A 22,318-nucleotide genomic window follows, 5' to 3' on the forward strand; every position below is an offset into this window, starting at 1 on the left:
TCTGCCCAGGGAAGTGGTGGAGGCACCATCCCTGGGAGCATCCAAAAAACCTGTGAATATGGCACTTGACGACATGGTTTAGTGCTGAACATGGTGCTGGTGCTGCTTTGATGGTTGGACCTGATGATCCTATCAGGCTTTTCCAATCTTAATGATTCTGATTCCATAGGGACAACCAGCCACACACATTCTTGTGCCTCAAAGCCTCAGTATGGTCATGGAAAGGACTCATGCTGAATCTTCTCCAAGGTCCTATTATCTTGTCACTTTTCCCCTTTATAATCTCACCATTACCTTGTACCAGCAATACTTATTCATGCACATGCCTCTCTAAAGTCAGTTGAATCTACACTGGCTATACTGGGCATAGTATTGTAACTCTCATCACTCTCTGAAAATTTATGCCCCGAAAAAAGACACCATTTAGAACTCCAATGACATGTTAGGCTAGAAATGCTCAGTAGCCTCAGCTAACGAGGTGTCACTGCAGTACTGACAGCTTTCTGAAGACACATGAGTTTTTTCTACCCTTCATCACAAAGTTGTGACTGCAGTGTTGCTGCCCAGCAAATTTTTGTGCATTCCATTAATTGATGTCTGCATCTGGTTATTTTTAAAGGGCTCACATGTTGACCAAAGAGGGAACTCCCAGCTTAGCTAGCTCCTTTCTAGAAGGTTGTAGGATACTTCTTCACTCACTTCGTGTCAGGCCACCGTGTTACAGAGATGAAACACCACTGCTGCCAAAAGATACAGTTCTGTCCTCTGAAAAGACCATACCTCCACTGCACTGATTTCCCACTGTAGTGTCAGGTCAAGAAATTAATCATGGTTACAAGGAAGGTAAAAAGGGAAAATAGATCTGTGTTTTTACTGCATATTTGCAAAACCCAGATACTTGGGAAAGGGCAGAGCAAAATGAGGCACAAGGTCAGGAGCAGCTGCAGAGCTGTTACCCTGTGAAACTGAGGCCACAGGATTAGATCCTCTTGCATACCCCTGCCTCATTCTTTTACCATTTTATTTGTGCTTCATTCTTTGCTTCTACCACAGCAACCTAATCTTCCCCCTTCCACTCTTACAGGAGACTGTGTTTTGGGGGGATGAAGCAGCAATAAACCCAAGCTGCAGTCTCTCACTTCATAAGCATCTTTGCAGTGCCCCCAAGATTACTCCATGAAAGCAAGCACAGCTTATTCTATATAGTTTCTTTTACAACTTTTAGATTTAAATTGACAATTGAATACAAAGTGAATTAAGTTTATTGCTACACAGTCCACAGAGAAGGGAAAATCTAGCAATTCCTCTTCAGTTTTACTACTGCATACAGAGACTTAGCATAATGCTTCTATCATGCTTTTGAACATGTGTTATTTTAAACAGAAAACTGAGACAAACATTCCAGAAGTATGTGAAAGGTAAACTAGGAAAAGAAGCATAAAGAAGACTCTTCTGCAAAGAATGAGGACAGGTCCCATTTGCAGAATCAGAAACTTCTTGCTTCAAAAATTAATCTGCATTTTAAAATGTTTAGCTACTATGGGCTTTGTCAGGAGCAGCACGTTCAAAAGCTGTGCTCCGAGAACCAATCTGCACAGAAGGCAGCTAATCACACACCATCTTCAGCCGTTCCCTTCAGAGGAACTTGCTTTTACAGGTGTCATAAATGACAAGCGAAAGACTATGCTCCCATCTGCCCTTCCCCAGTAAAATTAGTGAGGAGAAATAAGGTAACAGAATCCCTTTTACCAGCAAATCATGGAAACTCTCAGACCTGGGCTGAGTTACAGAGGAAACCAGTCTGCTGTTATGCATCATTTATTCTAAGTACTCCGAGGTCTGATCAGAAGAGATAAACACATTGAATAGTTTAGATTTAGAATTTAAAACAAATTCAGTGTGCATATATAAATTTTTATTTACTTAAGGCATCAAAATTGCCCTTTTTAATAAAAGGCTCATTTTTCCCTTTAACCAATACTTTGGTGAAAGAAACGTCACATTTAGTAGACTAATATTCACTGGTATACTTGTTCTGAACAAGTAGGTATAATTCAATGTACAAGATGAAAAAACGAACACAAAATATCCAAACATACTATTTCATGAATTACTCTGTAGAACAAAGAATTAAGGCTTGTTTGCATCACGATGATGATCAATCATGCATCATTTATTCCCACAAAAAATAAAATCCATTTCCAACTGGACCAGGAACAGCAGTAGTCTGGTATAATCCCCATATTGTTTACATTAAAAAAAAAACAATTTGGCATCTCAGAAATTAGATTGAAAAGTAGGAGAAAAGAGAGGAAAACAGAAAATGGTCCTTGCTTCGAAATCCTTTTTATGAATTTCCAGAGTCCATTTGCAGGAACCCTTCAATTTAAAGAGGAAAAACAGGACTTTCAAAGTTTGAACTAGGAACATTTTCAGAAAAACTAGAGTTATGGTTCCATTGATGATGAATGTGAAATATCTAGCAAAAATACATTGTTTGGAATAATGAATTCCATACTGAGATCCCCAAGTAAATGGCATATATACATTGAGCTGAGCCTGTTTAATAGGTCTGATTTATAAAAATGGTAAACCTGTATTATGCTTCAGCCTGATTTAAAATTCCTGAGTTTTAGATCACTGCTAAGTCACAGCAGACAAAACTCTGAACGACGTAATGAAAAGTTTTGCAAATCACTTTCAACATTAGCACACATTTTGTTCGTCAACTTTTAATCATCAATAAAAGTCAGTCTTCCAGGTCCTTCATTTTTCATCCACCGCCGGTATCGCTTCCATCGGGGATCCATGGCCATCTTCTTCTTTAACTCCTCCTCTTGTTCTCGTTTATAGACCTGATAGACAGAGAGAAGATTTTAGTAAGGCTGAAGAAACAGCTTAAGTCAGCCTGAAGTGGGATGTGTTTATACTTCAACCATTTGCCAGTTTATTTTTCTTACAGAAGACTGAATTGCCACATGGAAGCAGACCTTGGCTGACACAAAGTGTCAGAGCACCTGCAGCCCAAGAGCCGTAGTCCAGATATTTCCCTTTTTTGCTGAGAGCAGAACTACTCTCTTTAAGATGGTACTGCAAGCTCCAGAACTTTTATTCCAAAGAACTAGATGCTTATGCATTCAACAAAACCAAATACACAGTAAGCAACGGCTAATGCTCCAAAAGCTAAACTTGGAGTCCCTCCTAAGCACACATGCTGTTCAATGCAGCTGTTCAGTTCCTCACTGTAGTTCTCCCATTTCAAAGTCATTATCTAATAGAATACTGCTATGGAACTTTTTATTCCTAATTAAGGTTCTCAACAAAGTTAACATCTCTGTGTCAAGTATTTGCAATACCAACTGACAAATAATTACATTTCTGACAAGAAACAGTGTCATTGTAATGAAATCTACAATTACTAGCAAAGCCAATTGTCCTTAAAAAAAAAAAAGCAACAGCACCTACATTTTTATTCTGGAAGGCAGTTTATGTAGGTACAGCCAGCATCAATCTCAATACCATACATGTTTATGTCATCTCAGTGTCATCTGACTTCTCCTGACTCAGAAGGCAATTTAATTTAAAGTTCTCCTATGCATGAACAAGATTTAAAAATATTATAGATTGCACATAAATACACCACCGCAATATTCAGTGAAGAATCATTAGAAAACAGAAAAAAAATATTGTGTAGCTCCATGATGCAACCATGTATTGAATTCTTGATCTTTCCCATCCTGAAAGGGACACTAGAAAACTGAACAATATGCAAATAGACATCTCCAACGATGAAAGAACAGAGAAGCTTTTGGGGAGAAACACTTAGAGCATGTTTTTCAGCCTAGAAAATAATACATGACTACATTTCAAATAAGGATATGGTAGTGGCACACAAAAGCACCAGTAGCCCAAGGAAGAGAATAAAGCATGATTATTCTCCATTTTCAGTAATACTGGAATGAGAAGGAGTCTGTGTGGCTTCAAAAAAACCCCATCTTCTGCAAGTGTTGGTGAACTGCTGACCAGATGGCACAGCAGACACTGAAAGCTTTAATGCATTCCAGTGACTAGGTAAGTTTATTAATGAAAAACTTATTAAAGCAATTACCTACAAAGACACTATTTTCTCTCCAGGAAGTCCCAAATAAATATTACTATACAGGTGCAACTTTCATGTAGTCTTTACTGAAAATCAGCAGCTGGCCACAACAGGAAATGAGTGTGGGCTAAACAGACTTCACTTGTGGCAAATACAGCTCTTTTATATTCAGTGACCCAAACACGACTAGTTAAAACGTCATGGATCAGAAACCACAACATTTTTTCTCCATCCTATCTTACCTTTTCCATGTAACACCTGCTTTGACTAGTAGCATTGCTCAGTATTTGCACTTCCAGATTGTTTTCTAGCAAACCCCTACTAACTGAACACGCATATGCACCTGCCAGCTAGTCCTTTCCTTATATTAGCATCTATTTTACTATTTTCCTCTTCAGGTTTGTAGAGTAATACACCCCTGTCTTCTTTTGAAGAAGCATTCTCCTATCTTTGGTGTCCTGCCACCATCCCATTTCTTTTCCCAGCAGATGCAGGGCAGCAGCATCTCCTCTTCCCCTTAAGCAGGCCAAGTCTGTATTTTTTCTTTAGAAACCTCCCACCCAGATGCCCCACAGATGCACCTCTGCAGAACAATCGGGAGTATTTTTTCAATCTGCCATGCCCCAGCATCCCAAATCATTCTGGACTGCAAATTCCATGCTGTGGTTAATGTTCTTTTGCTGCTCTCACAGACACCTTAACAATTATATATTGACTATTTAGTAACTGGCTATCCACGGCAAGAATAGCGGTTGTGGCCTTTTTTACCATCCTCACTTGAACAGGTATTCAGCACTGCAGGAACAGTCCCTGATTCACTGACGGCCAAAGAACTATCAAGAAACAGTTAGGGAAAAACCCAAAACAATAACAACAACAGCAACAACTACAATAAAAAAAAAGCCCTGAGCTAGGAATTAAGCTTAGAAGACTGACGACATAGGAGTTTCAGACAATCAGGGTAATCCTTATTACAAATTATTGCTTTTCGGAGAATATAGCCTTCAACCTCCTGTAATAACCTTATGATAACACATTGTTATAAGAAAGCCTTTCATCAGATTAAACCGAATCTTGTACGCATGCACAGATGTCCTCTGACTGAGCAAATCCTTTCCTACAACCATGGGCATAGTCAGGAGCTGTTGTCTACCAGGCCATGTGTATAAGAAGTCAAAGGAAACACACCAAGTGATTGTCTCAGTTTTCAATTTGGAAAGCAACAGCTGAAATTGAAGCAATGCTTCGCACAGACCCATCCCAAGCACCTTCACAAGATGGCTGTTCTTACTCTGGGAGCAATGGGTAACTAACATTAGTTTTTCACCAGGGCTACCCACCTCGTAGTTTTCTCGTATCCACAGCTGCCGTTCAAGAAAGGTCTCTTTTTGATGATCTTCTAAGCTGTCAAACTGAGACTGAGACATTTTCATGTACCTTCGTATGATATACAGCTTCTCTTCCACACCATACTCTTGCCCTTTAATAGTGAAACAATAAATCCACCAACAGTACCAAACCACATATTTGCACAAATAAAAAGGAGCAAGAAGGATCTGAAACAGAAGGATATCATATATCTTGGGCTTCTGATAACCACCCTTTATATCTATTTTATTTTTAATAATGTCTTTGATAATTTCTTCCTCTTCTTCACGAATTTCTTCTTTAGATCGCCTGTTCTTTCCTTTTTCTTTAGTCTTGTTGAGTAAACCTTGTTGTCTAGCAATCTCAGTGGCTTGTATACGGTATTTTGGTACAGTAGCTAAGTAGTTGATAGCTTCATTGTAACTACTCCACCAGCTGAAGAACTGTAATTTAAGAACAGTAAAAGTAAAAAACTTATTTTTATACAGACACATTCCTATCTAGAGGTTTGCCAGGAAAAAAAAAAAAGACATAATGCTGTCGCACACCTTTAACCACAGTTACATCATAATAAGGGTAAAAACTGAGGGTAACAGTTCTACTGTGGTATTACAGAAGCTGTAATCATTCCTCTGAACTTAGTAAAGCACCTGGAAAATAGATGTAAAGAAGCGTATCTCACAGCAATTTACAGTGACAAGCAAGGACAAGCAGGCACTATTCTGAATGGTTTTGTTTATGAGAAGATCGTCAACTTCTGAAGGTTAATGCCAGGCTGTGCCAGCCATTCTCAGAAGCCCCACTCCTTGGAGTTATAAATAAAGTAGCCAATATATGAACATCTAATTATACAATTGTTACCCGCTGTTCATTAAACACGGATTAAGTATGTGATGATCTCATTTGCCTGACAGGATTCACTTTGCAAGATTCAACATCCCTCTCTGATCTCCAACTGCCCTCTGAATTTCAATGGGGGTGAAAAAGAACCCAAACAAGAAACCACGAATATACTGCCTGGGTGAACACAGAATCATAGAATATCCTGAGAATATCCTGAGGTGGAAAGAACCCACAAGGATCGTCAAGTCCAGCTCCTGGCCCTGCACAGCACAACCCCAAGAATGATTCCTTCTGAAGACAGGAGGAGCACAATGACTGTCATGGTCAGCTCAGAACTGATGTTGTTCCCATCTAGTGCCTTGTAAATGACATGAGATGAGGCACGGAAATCATGGAAGAAACCAGACAGGCACCTTAGGAAAGGCCAAGAAGCAGAAACAACAAAAAGCGAGACAGGCAAACCAGTTTACAGAGATGCTTACAGTGAATTTGCAATCATCTGGCAGGTGAACTGCAGGAAAGTGTCTCCACTTACAGTCAAATGAAGAAATAAGATATGAAATGAAACTTTTGCCATTGGAACAAAATCTGAGAAATTAGGTATTTGGTTGCATGTCCCATTAGAACTTATTATTCCAAGCTCTCAAATTCTGATCAATGTGTTTTGTTATTTCAGCTTCCAATATCTCACTAATCGTGAGATACCTACACCATGGACTAAGCTGTATCTTTATACCTCAAACTTCTTGGCTATTATTAATGATGTTTGAGCCAGTAATCTAACAGATCCCAAAGAAAAGTCATGCATCTTCCTACTCTTAAATATGTGTCAGCAACAGCACAAATTTTCTCATCTAAGACACAGGCTGCTTTCTTGACCTTGGATCTACCACCTTCAGAGTAAACTCTGCTGAAGAGAATTTGCTTCTCTCCTGACTTCATCTTTGTGGTGTTTCAAGATTCAAAGGTGTAAGATTCAAATCTTAGTAAACTCCTGATCATCTATGTGAATTGAATCTTGAATTTAATTTGCAATTAGTCTGTTTTTTAAAAAATGACTTATGCACCTTGACAAACCGACATCCATTATTTGGAGCACTAGTCCTGCCTGTGCTCAAGAACAGGCTATTCTGAGCCTGCCAGGAAGAACTACGTAACTTCTTCAGAAAAGCTACACTTGACTCAATGAAATTAAAAGAAAATAATCTCTACTTTTGTTCAAGGTACCAAAGGCAGTTAAAAATCCGCTCGGTACATTCTGACTTCAGGATCGTTACGGACACCATGCAGAACTTCACCACAGCAGAGAGGAACAGACCCTCACTTTTTATTAAATGGCACATTATGACAACTGTCACTACACCTCTCTCTTCAGAAACTCAGAGAATGATGTAAACATGAAATTTTACCTGAAACACAGAGATGGCACACACGGTAACTAGGATCACTATTCTGACATCCACTTTAGGAGCCAATCTCCTGCTGTAGTAGTGGTAATAATGCCTGTAATACTCTTCAGGATGATCCAGCATGTAGTCATAATCTTTACGTGTTTCTTCATCCTGCAGGATGAGATGAAAAACACATCCAGGTTCAGATTCCTGTTTTCACTTACTCTGTTATAGCTTTGTTTTACACCGCATTAATGACCATGCTGCTGTAAAACTGGCAATAGATCAAGTGAGTATGAAGCGCAGAGGAAGATCTTTGGTCTTTTTCTCATATTCTCAATTATTTTGTTCTCAGACTTATCTGACCATTTAAGTAGGACATATGTAGTCTTAAACTGAACAAGCAGGCACTGTGTGAAAGACATTTAAAACTGGAAAATAGACAAGCAGTGGAAATCCACGCAATAAGTATTTTTAACTTCAGAAAGAGAAGTCCAGATGGACTGGAGTTAATAAATATTGCTCTGGAAAAGATTTTCAGATGAAGAACCTATTACAAGATTGTTTTACAAAACTTTTAAGAATTAGTTTACAGGGCTGTGGAATCTGTCCAATGGAAGGCCATTTCAAAACCTCATTGTTCTCATTTTCTCTGTGTTTTTCTTCATTCTCCCTCATATAATTTTGGGATAGGAAATTTAATTTTGACAGACTCAACTGCATTCCATTCAACACTCCTCTTCCAAAAGAAAAAAAAAAAACAACACCAAACGACTTCCCTTTTTTAATTCCTTGTAGTCTTAAAACACTTACAGGTCTCTTTCTTCTATTCCGGGGCTCCATCTTTGCCAAATCACACACGTTTTGCCCTGATAAGCCTTCCCTTGCAGATCCCATATGCTACCCGGGTCACTGCTACTTTTAAAGGTATGCCTCTAAGATAAAGACCAGCCGGCTCGTTAAAAATAAATAAAATATTTTCGAAAGAACGAATCCTAAACACAAAGGGATTTCCAAGGGAACTCCATCCTCCTCCCCGCACTCCCGGACTGGCTACCGAAGGAGGTTTTTCGTGGTGTTTTTCCTCCCCTCCCTGACTGCTTACCGGAGCGGCTCCGGCCGCGGCGGCGGTCCCGCTCTCTCACCTTGAGGGTCTCGTAGGCGGTGGCGATGAGCAGGAACTTCTCGTGTGCCGCCTGCGCGCCGCCGGCCCCGCCGCCTGCGGGCTCCCCGCGGTACCGGTCGGGGTGGTACTGCCGGGCCAGCTGCCGGTAGGCGCGGGCGATCTCCGCCTTGCTGGCCTGCCGGCTGACGCCCAGCACCTCGTAGCAGACGCGGCGGCCGCAGTAGAGCCCGTCGGTGAGGCCCCGCGCCGGCCGCGGCAGCAGCGCGGCGCACAGGCACAGGCACAGCACCCACGGCCCGCCCGGGCCCCGCAACGCCGCCATTTCGCCGCCGCCGGGCCCGGGCCGCGCTCCGCGCCGTGCGCGCGGCCGGGGGCGGGGCCAGCGCGGGGCCAGGCGGGGTCGCGACAAGAGGCGGGTCGCGACAGAGCCCGCGCTTTAAGGGGGTCGGTAGGACGGAGTTGCGCTCTTCTCGGCGGTGCCGAGCAATAGGACGAGTCCTTTTCCCCTGATTTCTCACAGGCTGCGCCTTCTCGTTCTTTCAACCGGCGGTGTGCCCTTGCGGCCGGGAGCGCCCGCGGAAGCCTGGGATGCACTAGGAAGAGCGCTGCCAGCAGGTCGAGGGACGTGATCCTGCACCTCAGGCCCAGTGAGGCCGCATCTGGACTGCTGTGTTCACTTCTGGTCTCCACAGCTCAAAAAGGACATGGAGCTACTGCAGAGGGTCCAGCAGAGGCCACAAAGATGAGGAGGGGTCTGGAGAATCTCCCTCATGAGGGGAGACTGTGGGAGCTGGACCTATTTAGTCTAGAGAAGCCTGAAAGGGGACCTTAATGCATATAATATCTCAAAGGTGGGTGCCTAGAGGAAGGTGTCAGAATCTTTTTCAGTGGTGCTCAGTGACAAGACAAGGAGTAGTGGCCATAAACTAAAACACAAGAAGTTCCACCTCAGCACGAGGAAGAACTTTACAATGAGGGTGGCAGAGCACAGGAATAGGCTGCCCATGGAGGTCCTGGAGTCTCCCTCTGTGGAGATACTGGAAACCCACCTGGACATGTTCCTGCTGATAGGTGTCCCTGCCTTGGCAGGGGGGTTGGACTAGTTGTTCTCCAGAAGTCCCTTCCAACCCTAATGATTCTGTGATTCTTCCAGGGAAAAACCTTTTAAAATAATGCCTGAGCCCATGCCTGGTTTGGGCTTGCTTCTGGCAGAGCTCAGAGTTTGGCCGCCTGTCATGTGGGATCCGTCCCCAAAGTGGGAACTGCCGTGTGCGCTCCCAGCCCCCCTCACTACACAGACCCACAGGGAGCACTCCTGCTGCTGCTACCTGAAGACACAGCTGAGAGAGGACCTCACTAATGCCTGTAAGTATCTGAAGGGAGAGTGTCAGGAGGGTGGAGCCAGGCTCTTCTTGGTGGTGCCAAGCAATAGGACAATGGGCAGAAAGCGATGCACGGTAGAGTTCCACCTGAACATGAGGAAGAACTTCCTTACTGTGCAAGTGACCATGCACTGGAACAGATTGCCCAGAGAGATTGTGGAGTCTCCCTCATGGAGGACATTCAAGAACCGTCTGGATGCAATCCTGTGCGATGTGCTCTAGGATAATCTTGCTTGAGCAGGGAGGTTGGACCAGATGTCCTTCAATGGTCCCCTCCAACCTGACCCTGTGATTCTGTGTGATTCTGCATGCACAGCTCCCCAGGATGGTGGCTGCAACAGCAGGCCTGTGATCTCCTCTACCTGAAGACTTTTCCTGGAAAGGAGGACTACATGTCTGCTCCAGTGTAACCAGCAGGAACATTACCTCAGTGTTAGACCTTTCCCAGGAAAGCCAGAAATATGCCTGACGCTGTAAATATCCACCACAAAAATGCTCAGCTCATCAGAGAGCATGTGCTGTTCTTACACTAGAAATGAGTGTGCGTCCCATGTGCCTGGCATTCTCTGCCTGTCTCCTTTCTGCATTAATAAATGCTTATTATTTCACTGAGAGGTGGATGGGTCACAAATCTGTTTCCTCAAAAAAAAAAAAAAAGCTACCTCTTTGCAGCTCACTAGAGCCCAGCCTCTCAGTGCTCTGGGTTGGCAGTCAACTCCTCAGGCAAATTATGGTAGGTTGACCTGGACTGGACACCAGATGCCCACCAAACTGTTCTATCACTCCTCCTTCTCAGCTGGACAGGGGAGAAAAAATAAGATGGAAAACAACTAAGTGGCTGAGAAAAGGCGGTTTACTAAAGCAAAAGTTTGTGCACGCACTAGCAAAGAGAAAAAAAAAATTATAAATTATTCTCTACTTCCCATCAGCAAGTGATGTCTGGCCACTTCCTGGGAAGTGGGGCTTCAGTGTAGATGTTGCTCTGGAAGGCAAGTGTAAATAATGAATGCTCTTCCTTCCTCCTCCTTTTCTTAACTTTTGTATCTGAGCTGACAGCATAGGGTCTGGAATATCACTTTAGTTCGTTTTGGTTTGCTGGCCTAGTTGTGTCCACTCCCAGAATCTTGCCCACCCCCAGCCTACTGATGGAGGGTGGAACGTTGGAGAAAGCAGTGCTGATGCTGTGCCAGTGCTGCTCAGCCGTAGCCAAAACACTGGTGTGCTGTCAACATCTTTCTAGCTACCAATGGAAAGCACAGAACTGTGAGGGCTGGTGTGGGGAAACGAACTCCATCTCAGTCAGACCCAATACACTAATGAAGCTGTGACACTGTCACTTAGACTCACTTCTGCCCTGGGACTGGCCCTGGAGCTGTAGGGAGAGGTCATCAGCTGCTCAGTCGCAGCAGTAAGGAGGCTGGGGACACCTTGTCTGCTGTGCCCCAGGGGCGCCTCTTGGTTGCCAAGATGATTCTTACGGAGACCACACGTGGCATCGCAACGCTTGAGAGAAAGACGCTATATGTTGGTCGCACCTCTCTCTCTTGTGGTCTGAGCAAGCCGAGAACGGCAAGAGAGGAATTTTTCGGAGCAGCTTTATCCCTCCAGTATTCCAGGCTTTGGAATACAGCGGCTTGGCAGCAACGCTGGAGTCGGTGCTGGGCGGGGCCGTGCCAGTCCCTCAGTGGGTCTGTGCCCGGCCGTGGGCGGGGCCATGTCGGACAGTGGGCGGGGCTCGCCGCCTGCCGCCGCACTCACGGCCGCGCGGGGGCGCCCCGCGCCGCTCCCGGTGCCGTCCGAGCGCCGCCGGGCCCCGCCGGAGCCGCCATGGAGGTCAGCGCGGACTCCGGTCAGTGCTGCCCCCGCAAACCTCCTCCTCGGGGCCCGCCGGGCGGGGCGGCGGCGGCGGGGCCAGGGCGTGTGCGCGGCGGGGGCGGGCGGCGGGAACGGCAGGTCTCTCTCTAAATATAAACCGGCGGTGACTGAAGGGCGGGCTTTGCCGCTGTCGAGGGCAGCCGCAGGGAGGAGGAGGAGGAGAAAGAGGAGGAGGAGGAGGAGGAGGAGGAGGAGGGAGGCGGCCGCCGGCCCGGTGCCGGTGCCGGAGCGAGGTGGGAGGTGCGGAGCGTCTCTCGCCGCCTCCCCTCCCTCCCCAGCCGGCAACATGGCCGCGGCCGCCCAGGACGAGCTCAGTAAGTGGCCGAACGCCGGGACTGGCAGAGGAGGCGGGCGGGCGGGCCGGGGTCTCCCCGCAGCGGATCCGCTCTGCGGCGGGGCCCGACCCGCTACCCGACCGGGCGGTGACGGCAGCGGGGCCGGGCCGGCCTTGGGCGGCCATCTCGGGAAGCGGAAACCGAGAGCAGCGGCGCTTCCCGCATCCTGGCCCCTCGGCGGGCGGCGCGGCTGTACCCTCCGCCGCCGGCTGCGTGACCTTGCGAGGAGGGAGCCCAGGGGCGGCGGGACCCGCGGGCACAGGGAGCTGCCTCAGCCCGCCGCCCCTGAGCGGGCATAAGTGGCAGCGCCTCTGCCCGCCAGAGCTCTCGCCCCGTGTTGTTGGACCGCCGTGTTTGAAACACAGAACCGGCGCGAAGACACCGCGGGCAGGCACATCCAGGGGCGGGCCCCAGCCCGAGGTGCGGTGCCGGGCGGGGGATGCGGGAGCGCATCGCCTCCGTGCGGCTCTCGCCACATGACCTGAGGTGTCGCAGCCGCCGGCGTTCGGGGCGGGGGGAGCTCGGCCCTGTGTTCTTGTCACCTCCAAGCCCCTCTCTCAGAGACTCCGGGGCAGCACGCGGTCAGCTGCTCTTTGGAGAAGCCTATGCAACTTTTAAAAAAGCGGTTTTTCTTTCCTTGCCTTTCCTGTCATGGCATAGAGCTGATTCTTAGCCGTGAAGAATTAATAGCGAGATAACGTATGACTCAGCCAAATGAGAGGGCCTTTGGTTGCCCTGAAATAGTACTTGGCAGTCACCAGGGAGGAAGGGCAGAAGAAATACTTCGAGCATATTTGTACTATTGGCTTTCAGTACTAAGGCATTTCTGTGTGATGTGTCTTCAGGGTTTTTTTTTGTTGTGAGCTGCTGTGTAGACAAGCTTTTAGTTCTGCTCTTTGTTAGATGTTCCTGGAATTAGGCTAAGTGGAACAGGCATATGATAATGGACGTCCTTTATGTAGCCAGATCCCATGGTGAAGTAAGAAGGATCTTGATCCTGCACTGATCCTTGAACTGGAGGACCCAGATGCCATGCTATTTATTCCACTGACAACTGAGGCAAATTGTAATAATGGCAGTGAAAGCTTTCACTGCTGCTGTCATCCAAGAGATTCTATTGTCAGCTTTACAATACTAAAGCGATTCCCTTTGGTGAAACCAGTTAGCCTGAGATCTTTTGCTTGTAACTCCTTGGCATTTATCTGTGTGTAATCTAGCTTCCCAGCCTCCAAATATGATCTTGCAAAAAATTAGTCTTCAGCCATGTGCCTGTTGCTACACAGCCCTTTCCGTTAAACTGTGCTAAAAGGACAAATGTCCCTAAATTGAGATTCACATTAATAATTACATGTTGTCATTCAGGTTACTTGACCACTGCATCCTTCAAAATTGAGAGGGTTTTATTGGTTTGGTTAGTAATCTTTTTAATTTGTTTGGGGAGAGGAATATCTTTTGGGATTTTTTGTTTGGTTAGTTGGTTGGTTTGTTTTGTTTTGTTTTGTTTTTTTTTTTTCCCGGTGCCTCATCTGTCACTGAATAGAAAGTACCATAGTCTTAAAAAATAATTAAAGCTAATGAAAAAAAGAGTAACTTTATGTAGAGAAAGAGGGGGAAACTTAAGGTTCTCTATGGGCTTGCTGTCTTTTGATATGTTCAAATAGTTAAATTTCAGGATATTTGGAAAGAAATTCTTTCCTTTTTAGGATGATAGTAGTCCCAAAATAACAAGAGTAATTACTATTAGTTTTAGATTGGTAAACCAGTTTTCCTTGCTTTATATTCACATGGCTATAGGAAGCTTTGTTTTGTAGCCCCAGTCAAACACATAAACTACTGTTTGTCTAAACACTGTGTAAGGGTGCTTACTGTTTTAGAGGACAAATTATTTGAATGCAGAATAGGATATGGCATTTTAAAAAGTAATGCAAAATCAGTACGTTTACCCTGAAGCCATAAGAGTTCAGATGCAAGAGAGGCAAGTTAATCTTGAGTGACAACAGTCGGCCACTCAAATGGAGAACCTATGCCTGTCATATTGCACATATTGGGATTGTAGTGTGCTATTCAAGCTTTTACATAAGCTTTCCTATAAAATGGAAGAATGGGATGAAAAAAAAGATAATATATTCCTCCCTGCAACAGGCCTTCCCGGTCTTTTCTGGTCAGATCTTGTAAAACAACCTGGTGAGTGGCCTACTTGTCTAAGTGCTCCTGTATATTTTTTGGCAGTAGGCACACAATGAGTTACTGGTAGAGCCAGGAATAGCACTAGCAACTCCTGACTCACTGTTTGCTGCTGTAATCATACTAAATGTAGTTTCTCCCAGAGTCTAATACCATTTGAACAAGAATTTGACTCCTATTTTAGTAGTTGCACAGCAGACGTGAGCTTTATTCTTTCTCTGCATGTGGAATAGTGCCTGAGACAATTGCCTGGCTCTGGAGAGATCAAAGGGTGTGTTTGAGCTTTTGCTTTAGCAGGGCCCTGCCCCTAAATCTACCCCTGCCATCCAGGAGGTGAAGTTGAAATGCTTTTGTGCCCAGGACTCTATTTGATGTAGGGCCTTCTGGAGAAGTGTGGGGGAATGCTAGTGAGATGTAATGGTTCTACAGAGTTCAAGTAATAGAGGAGGGTTTCAGGGTTTTTTGTTTGATTTACTGAAACAATTCTAGAAATTACTTATTTTGTAGCAGTCACACCAATCTGTCAAAAAGATGCTTTTCAGGAAAGTGAAGACAAATTCTGACAGCATACACAGTTTTTTGTTATCCCGGTCTCTGCTCTGTTTGGCAGAGGACTTGGACTCTCTTTTTAGTTCCTCGAGTGCTTTAGTGGTTAACAGTCAAATTATGAAGTACAGTTAGTTTGACGTGTCCTAGCTCTAGCAGTTCCTGGAGTCAGTTTTCATAAAGGAAGGGTGTCTTTTATTTGATACCCAGCTACACAAATACACATTGCCAAGGGGTCTGTGTGGAACACCTGATGTGCTGTGCATAATATCTGTAAGTGCCATAGGAAGCTAATTCGACATGGAGCTGTGCTTAGCTGAACTGAGAGAAGATTTATGCCATAAAATTGTGGATAAACAGTGGCATAGCTACCTCAATAAAGCCCTTGTTAATGGCATCTTCCTTCCTTTTTTTTTTTAATTAACATAATAAAAGTAAACTCTTTGAGTTCTTGGCTTTATAGAGGTACTATTTTACTGTTTATCCATATTTTTGTCCTTTCTGTGACTTTCTCTCTGTTGTTGTTGCCTTTGGCAAGCTCTGGTATTTATATTTACCAAATGGAAGGAAAGGGCATGTTGTTTCTGTGAGCAGGCTGTGGGGTTTTGCTGTTGCCTTGGGAGACTACAGGATCAGTTCTGAAGTAACAAAACTTAAAATAACTCTGGTCCTTTTATGGGCAGTGTTGCAGGATTTGGAAGTTCATAAGGCACCAGTTGTCACAACAAGGCACAAGTCTTGTCAGTATGGCTTTCTTGTAGAACTTGTATACATTACTTATGTTTTGAAAGCTATTCATTTCCTTTTTACATTTGCAAGGTGGTTAAGTACTGAAACCTATGTTCCTCCTTGTAGTCTTAAATGGAGATTGGAAAAAAACAGAAGTAAAACGTGCATTTTCTCACACATAGGTAGCTGCATTGCCATGGTAACTTGGGGATTTCAAATTCTAAATACACTATATCTGTTCACAAAAATTGGACACTGCTCTTGGAAACAGGGATACAAAGATACATCTTGTTTTCCTGGCCCTTTGTTTCTGTTACATACAGTGAAAGGGAATGTCTTCTTCATATGCAAGGCCTGTTGTTAAGTTCTCCATATGTGTTTGTCCTCTCGTAAACACCTTTTTTTTCTTCAAGAAAATGCCACAAAAAATTGAAATATTGTGTAAAAGTACTGCATAGCACCGTGGAAAGAAAATACATGAATAACTGTTACAAATTCTGCATGAACTTAATTGTATGTATTTTAAAAGTAAAACTACTTAGTTTTTCTACTCATGCACTTAACTCTTGTTTGTGTTGTTTGGGTTTAGGTTTTTTTTTTCAGTCCATAGTAAATGGTAACTGTCTTAACTGTGGCACACGTATGATGTTTCTAAGACTAATTATTAAAATAGACATAATTTCTCAGGTGCTTTGTAATGGAGTAAGTCTGGCTGGGACTATGGTTGGCACATAACTTGTAGGCAGATTCTGGGTTCCATAGTAATCATCTTTCTTCTCAAGGAATTGTGTCCAGCTTTCATGTTTTTAAAGGGAAACTTGCAAGAGTATACTGAAACTTATGAATTCTGTGATGTGCTGATTTAATCTTATTTGTGTTATTTTTTCCAACAGTCCTTGCCAGAGCAAGGGGCTCTTAACGTGAAGTGAATCTAGGATGCTCACAGTGATCTCGGTGATTCCTACACCTTTATGTTTCTTCTGATGTGCAGTTTCTTATTGGAGAAGTTTTTGTAGTGCCCTGCAGGACTGGGCACAGGGATTTCCAGTTGTGTTTCCAGTGAGGTCTCCTTCCTTCCCCCCATTCTGCCTTTCACTTTTGACTTTCTCTCTGTATAAATGAAATAATGGCAATCTTTGGAGTTTTTTGTAGTGTAGTTTGCTGGGGTTTTTTTTCAGTTCACTGGACTGCATTAAAAGTTGGTTCTTTGCCTCTGATAGCTTGTTCTTCCCCCAGCCCCACGTTCCTCAAAGTTGAACTGCAGTAGATTGAGTGGAAGTAATTTTATAAACCTGTATAATTGGCTAATACAGAGGGTGCTGTAGGTGGGAACCAATACCAAGGAAATAGTACGTTCAACCCTCATCTGAAATTTAGGACTGTGAGATTGAAGAAGGAGAAGCCTTTGTAAAATCTCAGATCTCTTAAGTATTGGCATTTTAGAAGGAGATAAAGATGTCCTTGCCAAGTGTCATCCCTCCATTACTTTTCTTCCACTTCTTCCAGAAAATTTAAAAATTTTCTTTAACTGTATTAGCCAACTTTCAAAAGGAAAAACTGTAGGAAGTGTGTCACTGCAGGGACTGCATTTTAAGTTCAGTGAAGATTGGCAAAGGTAAGGACTGATATGCATAAAGCCTCCTAGTTAAATTTTAGTGCTCTTACTGTCAAGTTGTAGTAAGATTGTGTAGTAGTTAATTTCAGTTTCTAAGGCTTTTTTCAAACAGTTTTTGTCCTTCCACCCCCTCCTTCCCCCAGAGTATGTAGTAAAGCAAGTTAGATCTCTTGCTTTACTTACTTTTATTATCATAAAGCCTGGTGGTTCTCTCCTAACATTACAATTGTGTAGTTTCACATTCGGCAGGAGGGGCTCTAAAACCAGGTGGAGAAGGCTTTAGCTTTATACTTAAAAACTTGTGAAGTGCATGATGTGGGGGAATGAGATGGGTTGTGAGCAAACCCTTTGTCTTGTTTGATGTCTGGTGCATAGTGGTGTGCTCGCTGGCATAGGCTGGGTGGAGGCTGTGAGGAGACAGAAGAGGGAAAGACGCTTGCCCCATGCCAGCCATCAGGTCTGCAGCACACATGGAAGTAGGACACAGCTTCTGAGACCAAGATACTTTATCCCCAGTGACTTTCCTGGACCATTGTGTGTGGTGCTTTAAATCTCCAGGGTTTATGCTTTCCTGTAATGAATGCTGTCAGCTTGAAAGATGGTCTTAATTGTTAGAATAAAAACTGTGGAGAAAATGGTTGATGTGCAGTACTTGGGAGGGTTTAAAGCTCTTTGTTTTCCTGTCCCACTGCTATGGATACAGGCTGCATCAGCAGTATGGGAGGGTGCTCTGACAAACTCCTGACCAGTTTCCTGACTACAGCCAGGTGGCCAGTATCCTTGAATTTGTTGAAGAGTCCAGTTGTCCTTATGGTTAAGGGAAGGATACCTCATGACAGGATAGGGGCTTAACCGACTATGCAGCAGAGATTTGAGAAAAGTGATAATCATATCTCACAGGCAGCATAAACAAGAGGGTAGCTTTTTGTCCTCCTGATCTCTATTATTAGTAGTAGTGTTAATATTATGGTTGCTGCTGCTCTTAACAGAAGAATAACGGAGGAAGCTGGAAATGGAGTAGATGCTTGCAATTCAGTGCATTGCTGCATTTCCTGAGGGTGCTTGCAGAGTGGTTTCCGTGCCTTCAGAAGGGGGGTGTGTGTGTAGTCCAGTGACTACCACCAATGGCTTTTCCTTAACACTTGTGTCTGGTCTGTTGCTCTGTGAAGGAACATGTTGGGTAGGTTCCTCAGTTGACTTACTTGAGGATGGTGGATCTGCAGCGTTATTCTGGAGTTCTAGGTCCAAGGGGAAAGATTTCATAATTTTATTCATTGTTTGTTATTTCAGCTGCTTGGTGTGACTTCAGTAGTCCCCTAGTGCTGGTGGGGTTGGGAGACACCGAGGATGTCCTGGAATAGGGGAATCATTGGCAGAGGAGGGAGGGTGGAGAAGTATGACATGAAAAGGGAGGTGAAGAGAGAAATAAATTGTTAGGATTGAAAAAAAAATTAGAATATGAGATAAATGTCCTGAAGCTGTTGACTACCTGGCATCCTGACTGTTCCATGAAATCTGTGTGAAGCAAAAGATTGAGTTGCAACTCAATTTACATTATAGCTGCTGCAGAGCAGCAACAAAACTTGTAGTTTTGTTGACAGTAAAATTTCATAGTCCTCTCTCTTTTCAGCTCTCTGTCATATTTGCTCAGCAGAAAATGAAATCTTGGAAGTGGTATGTTTGTTTAATTTGCGTCTGGCAGAGGAGGAATGATGCTGTGACAGCTCTTAGTGCCGAGATAGCACAGGTTTTAAAAATAGGACAGTGAAGGCTTCTGAAGCTACATCATCACAGCTGGCTAGAGCTGTATTTGCATTTTAGCATCCCTTTTGTTCACTTTGGCTCCAGCCAAGTATCCATTCACCTCAGTCTTTACCTCTGCCCTGTACCAGTGCTTTTTTTCTCTCTCTTTTTTTTTTCCCTACTGTAGTCCTTTATAGCCAGGTCAGTGATCCTCCTCTGCTGAGGGAGGCTTCTCCTTGGTCTCCCATCTAATCTCAGTTTGCAACAGGTCACTATAGATTAGTCTTTGGGGGAATGATTTTCGCCTTGTAGGGATGTCTTAAGACCTTTATTCCATCAAAAGCCCTGAGTCTCCTTGCTGCCTGTGAGTTTGGTCTGTGTTGCTGCAGGATGAAAAACAGATGCTCCTGATCCTGTACACAAAGACTCTTCTCAGTCCAGGTGTTGGGAATGCTGCTGTTGCTGGATAGGCTTTGCTTTGCTTCACTTCTGGTGTAGCTGTTGGGGCAGCTTCATGTTGGCACTTAAAATAAGGACTTTTCCCTTGTTTTTGTAAAGACAGATGGTCCTTAGCCCTTGTGCTTGAGCTATTCACAGAAGATTTTGATCTTATCTGTTTCCTTGAAATGTGTTTGTTTGTTTGTTCCTTCCTGGGTTTGGGGAGTAGATCTGCTGGCTAGAGGAAGGTGAATTTGTTACAATGCTAGAGCAACTTTTTAGAGTGATAATAGAGTCTTCGTGTTTTAAGGTACAGCAACATGTCCTACATTTCACACTTATGAACTTACTCCTGTGGATGTTAGTACTATCTCTTGGAAAAGAAATCAATTGTAACAAACCAGTATCTGGTTCAGCGGACGCTTTTATAACTTTGTACAGGTTTTCTGGGAGACCTGAGTGCCCCAATAGAAAGTTGTGTGCTGGACAGGTTAGCCTCTGTCAAGATGACCCATGAATACTCCCACGAATATCAAATTTACCCTGGAACAGGGTCTTGAGCTTCACTCTTGCTTGTTGATTGTACTTTCAGGTGTGCAGCCTGTTCCTGCAAAAGAAGCCTTATTTGCTTCTCTCTTTGTTAGAAGTGGTCTCCATATAATTGTGGAGGCTGGTACTGGAAGCCATCAGGCTTGTTTCTACCGTCAGTAATTTTCTTAGTGTTAAAAATACAAGATGCATCTGTGCTGAGTGCTGTTGAGATATAAGTACTCTAATAACATCGTGTAGCATTTCCTAAAAGCCCATTAGGGGATGTTCAGAAAAAGTTGTTTTCTTGCTCCAGCAATTTCGAGTTTCAACCAGTTTCTCTCTCTTTTTTTTTTTTAATTAACTGCAGATCAGCTGGAACGTGTGTTCTTGCGTCTTGGCCATGCAGAAACAGATGAGCAGTTACAGAACATCATTTCCAAATTCTTACCCCCTGTTCTCCTTAAGCTGTCCAGCACGCAGGAAGGAGTTCGCAAAAAGGTAAGGGTTCAGTTTACCATAAAGGTATGTTGTCCTGATCAGGAAGGAGGAAATGCCCTTGATGTATCATGATTTGCTGTGCTTGGATGTTCTCCATGGAGAAAATTACTCTTTGAGAAAAAATTGTCGTGACCCTAATATATATTATGTTTGTATTATATGTTTATTATACTTGTTAGAACTTAACAAAACAGTCATTGCTTGTAGCAGCAAGGCTTTTGCAGATGTGTGGAGGCTGCATCTGTTTTCACTTGAGGCCAGTTAGCTCTGAGTGAGCTGGAGACTGAGCCTTACTGCCGTAGGGACAGTTAGTTGCCTTGACTTCCAGGTTAGGTCTGTTGTCCTTCCAACCTGACTTATGGCACGTGTGACACAAACTTGCTTCTGTGCATGGTATGCGATGAAGACCTACCCATTGATGTCCTTCATTTGGCTGATAACTGGAATAAGAGCAATAACCAAGCAATTTTGAAGATGGAATTTGATACCTACCGGAAGGAATTCAGTGCCCTGCTACAGAAGGCAGCTTTATCACAGAATTCATTCAGGTACATTAATATGTACTTGAATGACCAAAACTGTTTGGTCTTTGCCTCTAACCAGGCACAGGAACAAGGACCAAGCAGTTTCAGAGGTGGAATTTAAGATGTACCTGGGGAATTCAGTTACCTGCACTAGGTTTTAGGTCTGGTGATAGAATTGGACCAGAACCTTTTGAAGCAGTCTGCAGATGAAGTGTTGGGGGTTAGAGATGGAAAAGAAGCTTTTCATAATCCCCTCTTTGTCTTGTAGAAATAGGGAAATGGTCATACCTTCACAGGATTTTAGTAGATTTCAGAAGCTACAAGTAACTATAACACAGATTTTTCTCGAAGTTCTGCACAAAACATGGTCCTAACAATAGTTACATGAAAGTGTATCCGTAGATGTCAAGGCATTCCACTATGCCAAAATATGGATACTCCAGCTGAGATGGAGTGTTCTTCTGCATACCTGTTTACCATGTGCACTTTGAAGAAAAGCATTTCACCAGCTGGTGAAATTTCTTAGGGTATGACATTTTTTCCATAATCTGGAATGTGTTGTCATTTATTTTGGACTATTGTGAGATTCAGGAAAGAGAGAGGACTACTCTTTGGAAAATTAAATTTTAAGAAGCTTCTCAAAATCTCACAGCATACTTATGGTATATTGTAGTAATAGTACTGTTAGTAGTTTTTTTTGTGTTAGAGTGAATGATAAAATAAAATGCATTTCTTCTTCCTTTTATGTGGTTAAACTATAGATTTTTATCTACATCAGATGATGATAGTATTATAAGCAATTATAGCACTTCCATGTACTTTTTAGTATTTGTCAAATTCATTGCAGCCATGGAAATTATCCTGAGTTCTGCTCTTGCCATATCAGTGAAGGCATTTGACTTTTTCAGGCCATGGTTTGACAAATGAGTTAAATTCTACTCTAGGATGTCTTCTACAAAATAATTTACCCTACCAGTGTCACACAAAGAACTAATCCAGAGTAAATTCCCTCTGCTGGTTCAGATGTGCTCCAAGAATTATTTTTGCACTGGCAGCATTTGTGCCAGACTGAACACTCTGTCTCTTTAAAT

At 43.6% G+C, this 22,318-nt stretch overlaps 2 protein-coding genes across 3 annotated transcripts in view; one reads left to right on the top strand and one right to left on the bottom strand.

The window, feature by feature from the left end:
- Nucleotides 1-1,239: 1,239 nt before the first annotated feature.
- On the bottom strand, nucleotides 1,240-9,173 carry DNAJC25 (DnaJ heat shock protein family (Hsp40) member C25). Its single transcript, XM_027710248.2, has 4 exons — nucleotides 8,847-9,173; nucleotides 7,720-7,872; nucleotides 5,440-5,910; nucleotides 1,240-2,855 (listed from the first exon to the last, which is right to left on the bottom strand). Exons 1-4 carry the CDS (start codon nucleotides 9,147-9,149, stop codon nucleotides 2,733-2,735), a joined length of 1,050 nt encoding a protein of 349 aa, XP_027566049.1. The 5' UTR covers nucleotides 9,150-9,173; the 3' UTR covers nucleotides 1,240-2,732.
- Nucleotides 9,174-11,996: 2,823 nt separating this feature from the next.
- Nucleotides 11,997-22,318, top strand: part of ECPAS (Ecm29 proteasome adaptor and scaffold) — a 61,127-nt gene continuing 50,805 nt past the window's right edge. The window contains exons 1-2 of one of the 2 annotated variants that reach the window (XM_027710242.2): nucleotides 11,997-12,058; nucleotides 20,573-20,703. In XM_027710242.2, coding sequence (XP_027566043.2) covers nucleotides 12,037-12,058; nucleotides 20,573-20,703 — 153 coding nt within the window. In that variant the 5' untranslated portion in view covers nucleotides 11,997-12,036. Of the gene's footprint in view, nucleotides 12,059-12,335; nucleotides 12,399-20,572; nucleotides 20,704-22,318 lie in introns of those variants that run through there. The other variant, XM_027710243.2, reaches the window with a different exon arrangement.

Source organism: Pipra filicauda, unplaced genomic scaffold (genome assembly GCF_003945595.2).
Source record: "Pipra filicauda isolate LSUMZ 115617 unplaced genomic scaffold, ASM394559v2 scaffold71_size5581439_pilon, whole genome shotgun sequence".
Lineage (NCBI taxonomy): Eukaryota > Metazoa > Chordata > Aves > Passeriformes > Pipridae > Pipra > Pipra filicauda.

Bases quoted from the DNA above. Each gene is read 5' to 3' on its own strand.
- DNAJC25 (XM_027710248.2), bottom strand. From the start codon at position 9,149: ATGGCGGCGTTGCGGGGCCCGGGCGGGCCGTGGGTGCTGTGCCTGTGC. The intron at 5,911-7,719 runs GTAAAATTTCAT...CTTAAATTACAG, and splicing joins GTGCCATCTCTGTGTTTCAG to TTCTTCAGCTGGTGGAGTAG. The intron at 2,856-5,439 runs GTGGGTAGCCCT...TCTGTCTATCAG, and splicing joins GGATACGAGAAAACTACGAG to GTCTATAAACGAGAACAAGA.